Consider the following 8,482-nt stretch of genomic DNA (forward strand, 5'->3'; position numbering starts at 1 on the left):
TGTGTGTGTGTGTGTGTGTGTGTGTGTGGATGAGAGAAAATGTGAGCAGGATGAAAGGCTCAGTCCAGGCTCGTGTTTTCTACTGAAGGAGGAGAAGAAGGGAAAAAGCATATTACAGCGAGGCTTTGATGTGGACCTGGTGAGAGGAGTCCTGGTCCGGACCCTGCTGCTCCATAATTGAGCCTGACTTTGTGAGGCAGACTACTGCTGCTGCTGCTGCTGCTGCTACTGCTGCTGCTGCTGCTGCTTCTGCTGCTTCTGCTGCTGCTGCTGCTGCTGCTGCTGCGGCTGCTGCTGCTGCTGCTGCTTCCTTTAACCATCTCCCTGCCAGCTTGGTCTTTAGCCTCATTATGAACCTGCATTTTACTATTAAGCTGTAAGTTGAAAGGACATGAAAGGCTGTTTGATGTGTCCTGATCAGGTGGTTTGTCCTCAGTGGCTGTAGGCCTGGAGACTGTTGTTGTTTTTAACTCAGGCATCCTTCAGGCCACCCGTGGTGAGGACACAGGCATGACTGCATCATGAGGTCATCACTCTAGAACGTTACAGCTGCAGACTTTGAATCTCACATATGAATAAAACCTTATATCACATACCAACATACAGTGTTGGGCTTCGAGATCGGAGCTCCCTGAAATACAGTTAGTTTTCCAAGTTATGATTTTCCTCATGAAGAAACATGGAGTTACGAGTGCTTAACAGAGCTCCATTTTTCCACTCGACACTGTCTCGTTGTCTCGCCCTCCGTCCCTTGCTGGGTTATTTTACCCATTTTTATAATTATTATTATTTTATATTATCAATATATTTGTTTATATCTATGTTTTAATAGTATATTTCTGGGAGGCTGGAATGAATTAATTATTTTTTAATTATTTTTAATGGGGGAAAAATGCAATCGAGATAAGAGCGGATCGACAGACCAGTGCTGTTGTGGAACGGATTGAACTGGTATCTTGAAGCCCCACTGTATTGGATGTGTGGTGATAAAACACAGTCTATTCACGCAGATTACTGCTGAATATTCCCTCTGTTGTGGTGTCAGATTTGTGAGGTGGCTAATAAACAGTTCAATGATGCACAGAAAAAAATAAAAACAGCTGAAAATTAGCCTTTTTAAAATTGTCAGAAAGAAATGGGAAAAATGTGTTAAACACTGAAAAAGCTAGAGGTTATTTTTTAAAGGAACAGTCTACAGTTTTAATGTGGGTCACTCTCACACACAGCTGAAGCCCTGCTGAGGTACGGTGCAGGCTGAGGGCTGAGGGGAGGGTGACGCTGGACATGAAGGGAGGAAATTATACAGACTGTGATGGAAGCTGAAGCAGCAGCTGAGTTTCTACCCCCACACTGCGACTCAGCACCTTTTTTCCAATACCCCCCCTGCCCCCCAACACACACACACAAGCTGACACCACTGTGCACCGCACAACAGCCCCAGAACTTATAATTACCATCACTGTCTCATATTATACCATCCTGCAATAGAAGGATAAGGTGCCGACGAGAAAACAAAGACACTCCTCACCACATTATTCACCTCCATCCTCGTCCACTCCTCTCTCTCTCTCTCCCTCTCTCTCTCTCTCTCTCTCTTCAAACATTTCTAAATAAGTGCCAGTAGATGGGACAACATTGTCTATTATTCCCACCTCTCACATATCGCTGACTCCAGCAGAGGAATATATAAATGTTTGTGCCAGATAATACATTAGATCACTTTCCCTCCCCTTGGTGTTTGTGCTTGTCAGCCATAGGTCCGTGTTGATACAACAGCATGTGTCAACAGTGAACTCAGGAGGCTGAGAGCTTCACTGTGGAAGCAGACGGTGTATTTGTGTTGTAAATATATTGATTTACTGCATACATATATGAAAGGAAATAGTATTTGTTTGTGCTAAGGACATTTCAAATCTTAAGATTTATGCAGCAAATTTAATTAATTAATATTAGATAGATAGATAGATAGATAGATAGATGGATAGATAGATAGATTATTTCTCCTTCAATTCCTAATTATAAATATCTGCCTCAGACCAGACAACACGTGATTTAATGTGTATTCCCTCCTGAAGCGTGTGTCTTTATGACATGCATGGTTTAATGGCTTCAGTCACCTCCCCATCACACTGCTATATGTAGTGTATATTAAACACGCCAACTGCTCGGCAAAAGGCAACAAAAAATAGCACCAATAAAGTTGAATGAGTAACGTCCTGCTGGGTGCAGTGTGCTGCGGTGAGAATAAAAGTAATTGGCTTTTAATGACAATGAGACTGTTGGGGGAAGACGGGGGGGGTAGAGGAAGAGGAGGAGGAGGCCTATTTTATTTATTTCACTGTTAAATTATACCCTGTGTCTTGTCAAAGCTTTGGTCTCATCCACAGTGAGCTGTAGATACAGTGAGGTTACTGTTAAAAACCTTCATAAACAGTGGCCTTTACTCACACATAATCTCATCTTGTCCCCCTGTGAGGCGTCCTTTGGTGCTGCTAACATGATTTGTTGTATCCTGAGGCTACATTTGTATAAAAGATGAGAGAAAGAAAAGGGGGGAAACGAGCTTTTTCTCCTTCTCTTGTTCAGTATCAGTGAAACTTAATCTATTTTCCACCAGCCTTTAACAAGGTCACAGGAATCGCAGGCCTGTAATAAAGCACAACAGTCGTCACCGCGCTCCTAATAGTAATACTTACCTTGTGCTGCTACAGATGTAAAAGAAACCGGGGTCGTTATTGTTACTTGCTTTTGAACAGCGGTTCTTCTGTGATCCTTCAACTCTCACCGCAGTGGCCTGTAATTTCAGGCGTAGCCTCAAAGAGGAGCTGAGGAGCTGAGGACCTTCTGCTGCCATTAGATCAATAATCTCCATCACATGATGAAGCAAGTCCCTGGTCAGAACGTCTTCAGGGAAGATGTCCAAACCGAAACGATTCCACACGGAGAGTAAATCACTGATAAAGATAATCTGCTCTTCGCTCTCTTATCTATTTCGCACGACATTTAGATTCAATAAATTAAAATGATCACAGGTCCAACTGGCCTCCCTGTGATTATAAACCTATAATCAAGGGGTATTGACAAAAGCTTTAGGTAAAAAAATAAAATCGCTTCCGTTTACTTTAACACAGGTGTGGGCAATTAGGTCCACAGAGGGCCTCTGCAGGTTTTTGTTCCAACCAAGCAGCAGCAGAGTCAGCCAACCTGACTTGGCTTAATGAATCAACTGCTATCAGTCTTCAGACAGTTGATTGGTCAGTCAGTGTGTTCTGGATTGGTTGGAAGAAAAACCTGCAGGCACAGCGGCCCTTTGTGCCCTGGTCTGCTTGAACATAATAACAATCTGATTACACAAGGAATGAACCTGCAGCCACAGCGGCCCTTTGTGCTTTTTGCACATCCTTGATATTTATCACAGTTAAAGCCATGCTGATAAGAAACTGTTATAATCACAGTTAAAGCCATGCTGATAAGAAAATGTTATAAAATGTTGTAATAAATAAAACCCTGGCAAATGATAAAAAATATATATTTATGTTTGGGGCAAAAATAGATAAAATGATCAAATAACAAAACGACAAAGACTAACTAAAAAAAACCCCCACAAAACTTAAATGTCAAAACCAACCCCCGAGCCAGACGTTGGACCAAAACAACATGTAACTGTGTTAGTGTAAGTTATAGCATGTATCTGAACTCTACTGCACACCGTATGCAAATTAAATTAATAATAACTCTGTTGAAGAACGCACCACAGTCCTGACCGCCTCTGTCCTGCTGGTATTAACACAATACTTGAAAAGCTGCAGGGAAAAGTGCTGATGAACATCTAGTAAAACTTCAGCGCTGCTGTATTTTCTCCATAATCTGCTGAAATTATATTTTTGTGCCAGCTTTGCTGCGCTCTCTCCCCGACTCCTTATTAAACTTTTATTGCTCTGTTTTCTGCTGCAGCCACCCCTCCCCGCCCCCCTTTTTTTTCACCACTTCAAATGTATTCTGTTGAATTTATTACTCCCAGCCTGCTCCTCTCTCCACGTTGAACATGAATGCCTCCAAATGCTTAAGTGTATTAACAGCATCTTGGGGAAGTGACTATTAGCATGTGAAGAGTTTTTCTCTCTCACCGACTTCTTTAATTAAACATCACACTTTCTCATTGCATGACAATAATTCTCACCAACCCCTCATTTCCCTAGTGGGGGGTGTTTGTGTACTAGATCAGATATGTGAATGATCGCCTTTGTCGATATTCAAACTGGCTCTGCCTCATATTTAAATCCACTGACACCAAAGGTCAGTGTTTCCCACTCCATGCTGTGAATGTATCGCTGCCTCTATGGGATGCTTCTCTTTTTGGTTGTCAAAACAAAGACACTGTGTCCTGTAGTGTGGTTGCGTAAATGTGACTGGGTGAGATTACCAGTCTTTAACTACCAGTCCTCATCCTCATGACATTTAATGGCACCACAGTGAAACTCTCAGTTCAGTCAGTGCTTCCTGGCAACTCGATCATTTCTGATCTTCATGTTTGATGTTGATCAACTTCAGTGAACGTTGATGCAGAGGCAGTCATTTATATAATTCTTACAGACTTAACTCTATTCTAAAAGTCAACAAGTTAAAAACACTTTTACTAAATACAATGGCCAGGTTTTCCACATAAAAATATCCAAGGCTAAACACCTATATAAACAACTATAGGTGTTTAGAGTGAGCCTAAAAACAGCTGAAAATTGTAAGAAAGTATTTAAACTGGTTAAATATTAGCTTTCAATTGAACAGAAACTTGCAAAGAATTCGAGCAATATTGGATTAAATTGCCTAGAAAATAATAAAAACTTATAAACTTCCTCATAAAATGACTTGTCAAACTTTTTGCAGCGCCATAAATAAACATTTAAAAAAGTCCCCAGTAAAACTTTTCCCCGTCTTTGAACACTTTGCACCCTGCTACCTAAGTGATTTAAAATAAAGAGGCATCAACTAAAATATTCATCATAATGAGGTTTATGACCTCATTTATTAAAGTCTTTTTTTAAATAAAACATGTCAATTTTGTAAAACATGACCCCCTTTAAAATAAAAATCAGATGATAATGAAAGACAAGAGACGGCACATATGGGTGTAAAAATGAGACAAACAGCCAGACTGTCTAGTTGTAGGCAACACTCGAATGACAGTCAAATTCTGTCTCCTGTCATGCATCACCGTCCATTTCCTTACAAAAAGGATCGGATTTCACCAAATCAAAAACAAACTACCTGTGAAATGTACCGTCTGTTACACCTACAAAAAGGTCAGTGTCGGTTGTAAAAAACATTTTGTTTGTTTCTGTAAAGTTTGACCTCACAGCACCCTTCCACTGGTGGATGAGGCCATGTGACCATAACATTTATCATGTGACATAAGGGACACAACCTTTGTTTGTCTCAAACTCATTTGCGTCAAACCGAGGGTGTCAACAGAATGAATTCATCACACCAGTTAGAATGGCAGTTTTCTGAGGAGGCCTCACCTTGTGATGTTTGGTTGCCGTGCAGATTCTTTTGTTTCTCAGACACAAATGCATTGTCTGTGTTGTTCACTGTGATCTTTACTCAATGCAGTGTTCTCAGATCATTTAGTTCTTTTTTTCCCACAAGAGCAAGCAATTGTAAACATTAGGAATGGCAGAACAGATGATGTTACACACTGGTAACTGAGAGAGAGAGAGAGAGAGAGAGAGAGAGAGATGCAGCTCCAGAGCCACAGTGCATGATTTTATCCCACAAGAATTTGATGACAAAATAAAAATCAAAAACATCCATTGTTGTCTTCAAGTCTACACGCCACATGTATCCTGTTCTGATAAAAGCCTAATCATCACACTACCATATATGGCACATTAACAAACCAATTTATTGATTGTCTGTGACTTCACCCGGATTTAAAAAATGAACATCGACAGTGACTTTTCTTTGTTTCTTTGTTGTTTGTTTGCTTGCTTGGCTGCTCTCTTTCATCCACTGTTTTTTCACTGGGACAGACAGTATGGAGACTGGAAAAAGAACATTCATAAAATAAGCCCCAGAAACATCCACTTGTGAATTACAAGATACAGGGACAAGGTACATGGTTTGTCTGTTTGTTTGTCTGTTTTTCATTGTTGCAGCTTCACAGTTTATAAATCGTGTTCTAATGTACCTCATACAGACCAGATCCACATCCATCCTGTAAAAATAGTAAAAGTAAACCCTGCAGGTCAACTGAGAGAAACATGATACATTCCTTGTGTTAGCCAGTGTAGCTCCTCACACACTGAATCAAAAGTAAAGCTTAAATCCCACAATCAGAGGTGAGAGAAACGGCACCGGATGCAGAAACAAACATTAAATAAAACAGGTCTTTGGTGGCGCCGCTGCCTCACAGTTTGGAGTGAACCAGCAGTGATTTACTCAGGTCTTTGGCCTCACCGGCTGTTCTGACCCGCTCGTAGCCCAGTACGGACATGGAGTGGTGACAGTAGTCCTCCACTTGTTTGATCTGCTGAATGCTGAGCACTGTCCTCCACGCGCTAGCAGCTTGTGTGGCATTCCCGGACGAGACAATGAATGGCTTTGAGGAGGAGCTGGAGCCGCTGGTCATGTTCAGCGCGAAGGACTCAATGTCGTGGTTGTGGGTGAGGTTGGCAAACTGGTAGATGTTTCGTAAGATCTTAACTGGGTTCTCCACCAGGTCCTCGTAACGCACGGCCATGTACTTCCCCTTCAGCCAGCTGGGTGGGTTCAAGGCAGTCCTCAAAGTCCTGGAGGTGCGGTCACAGATCACCTCCATGGCTCCTATGGAGTGATAGTCCGAGCCGTCCTTCTTGTTGGCTTTGTGGCCCGGATCTACAAAAGGGATGCGGCGAAGTTTGGGGTCCCGGCTGCGGACCACCTGAAGGTTCTCCCTTATCAGACCGTGTCTGGACTTGATTCTGGAGTTAGCTACGGCCCGCGGGTCTCTGACTAAGTGTATCACCTTCAAATCCAAAGACGGATCCTCCATGAGGGGCGCCAAGACGTTAACATCCAAAATGCGAACCCCTTTGATGACGATGGTGCTGTACTTGAGGCACTCCTCCTCCAACAGTCGCAGGCTCTGAGGAGGACACTTTTTACACACCTTGTCATCCACCATGCCCACCATGTCCTTCCTGTAGGCCGAGCAGAGAGGATATGAGCACACAACTTTGTTGAGCGTAGCTCCAAATAGTCCCAGTGAGGTAAAATTCTTGCCCCCGGGGCTGTTGTAAAGTTGGAAAACTGATAAATCACAGCGGTACAAGGAGCTGAGCATGTCCCTGGCTGCTCCCTGTAAGGACACCGCATCACCTGGGTACAGTTTCTGCCAGATGTGCCACATGGGCTCGTACAAGAAGAACACATCAGGGTTCTGGTTGAAAAGCTCCCCGAAAAATGAGGAGCCCGACCTCCAGGTGGTCAGGACGTAGATGAGCTGTCTCTTCTTGGCCAGAGAGGGCCTGTAGAGGAAGCGGATGTCAGACCTGCTCTGATAGGTGGTGCTCCTCAGCTGATGGTTGCACTGCTGTGGCTCTTTGGTCCATTTGTAGTTAGCCAAGTTGAGCATGGTGAGCACCAGCAGCAAGAAATAGGCCATGAACAAGACGATCCTCTTCCTGCGCAGGACTTTCATCACGATCCCGGGCTGTGCTATTATCTTGGTATGATTCCTGTACGTTTTGAGCTTCCTGCCAAAGCCAGCATCCTTCTCCCACGGCGCTGTCAACTTAAGAGGTGGATGGTATTGTTTTCCTCTCATCTGTAGCTCTGGAGAGCAGCTCCAACCACCAGGCAAAGTTTCCCCTACAGAGACTGTGCAGCCGTCTGGAAGATGGATGGATCTACCATACACTGAGCAGACGGGTGAGGGATCTGAACGCAGCCTGATCAGGGCATATATTTACCACTGATTTCTAATCCCACAACGGCATGTTTTTTTTACTGCATTGCGCAAGCGTTCATCACGGGCAGGATGGAGGCTGAGCGGGGTTTAAGTTGTCCAAGACGTCGCAGTGGATTCTGTGGGTGGTCCGCGCTGTTCAAAACAAAAACGGAGACGCTTTCATCATTGTAACAGACGCCTTGTTTGTCCAGGCATCCCTGCCTACTCACCCTCTCATGCATCCTTCAGCAGATATACAATCCGGTTTCAATGCGGGCTTCACAGTCGACGCCGCCGCAGCGGTTTTGACGCAGCGGATCATTACGCGTCTGCCATAAAGAAGCAGCGGGAGGCACCGTTTTATCGCCGTCCGTTTGTGAGATTCCCTCCTTTCTTCCTGCTGCCTCTGCTCCACCGAGTGATACAAACTGGAGTCAATCAGAACACAGAGGAAGGAAACCCCGCCCACACAGAGGATGTGATTGGACGCCGGTGTTTACGTGGTGCGTCAGCATCCGGCGCCATTGGAGCTGCCGCGTGTCAATCACACTGATG

At 43.8% G+C, this 8,482-nt stretch overlaps 1 protein-coding gene across 1 annotated transcript; it reads right to left on the minus strand.

The window, feature by feature from the left end:
• Positions 1-4,561: 4,561 nt before the first annotated feature.
• chst2b (carbohydrate (N-acetylglucosamine-6-O) sulfotransferase 2b) lies at positions 4,562-8,345 on the minus strand. The gene is made up of 2 exons (XM_025054577.1): positions 8,158-8,345; positions 4,562-8,080 (listed from the first exon to the last, which is right to left on the minus strand). Exon 2 carries the CDS (start codon positions 7,802-7,804, stop codon positions 6,407-6,409), a length of 1,398 nt encoding a protein of 465 aa, XP_024910345.1. The 5' UTR covers positions 7,805-8,080; positions 8,158-8,345; the 3' UTR covers positions 4,562-6,406.
• Between the last annotated feature and the right edge of the window lie 137 nt (positions 8,346-8,482).

This window comes from Cynoglossus semilaevis, chromosome 3, assembly GCF_000523025.1.
Source record: "Cynoglossus semilaevis isolate Cse_v1.0 chromosome 3, Cse_v1.0, whole genome shotgun sequence".
In the NCBI taxonomy this organism is placed as follows: Eukaryota; Metazoa; Chordata; class Actinopteri; order Pleuronectiformes; family Cynoglossidae; genus Cynoglossus; species Cynoglossus semilaevis.

Excerpts from the sequence above, each read along its gene's own strand:
- chst2b (XM_025054577.1), bottom strand. The coding sequence starts at position 7,804 with ATGAGAGGAAAACAATACCATCCACCTCTTAAGTTGACAGCGCCGTGG.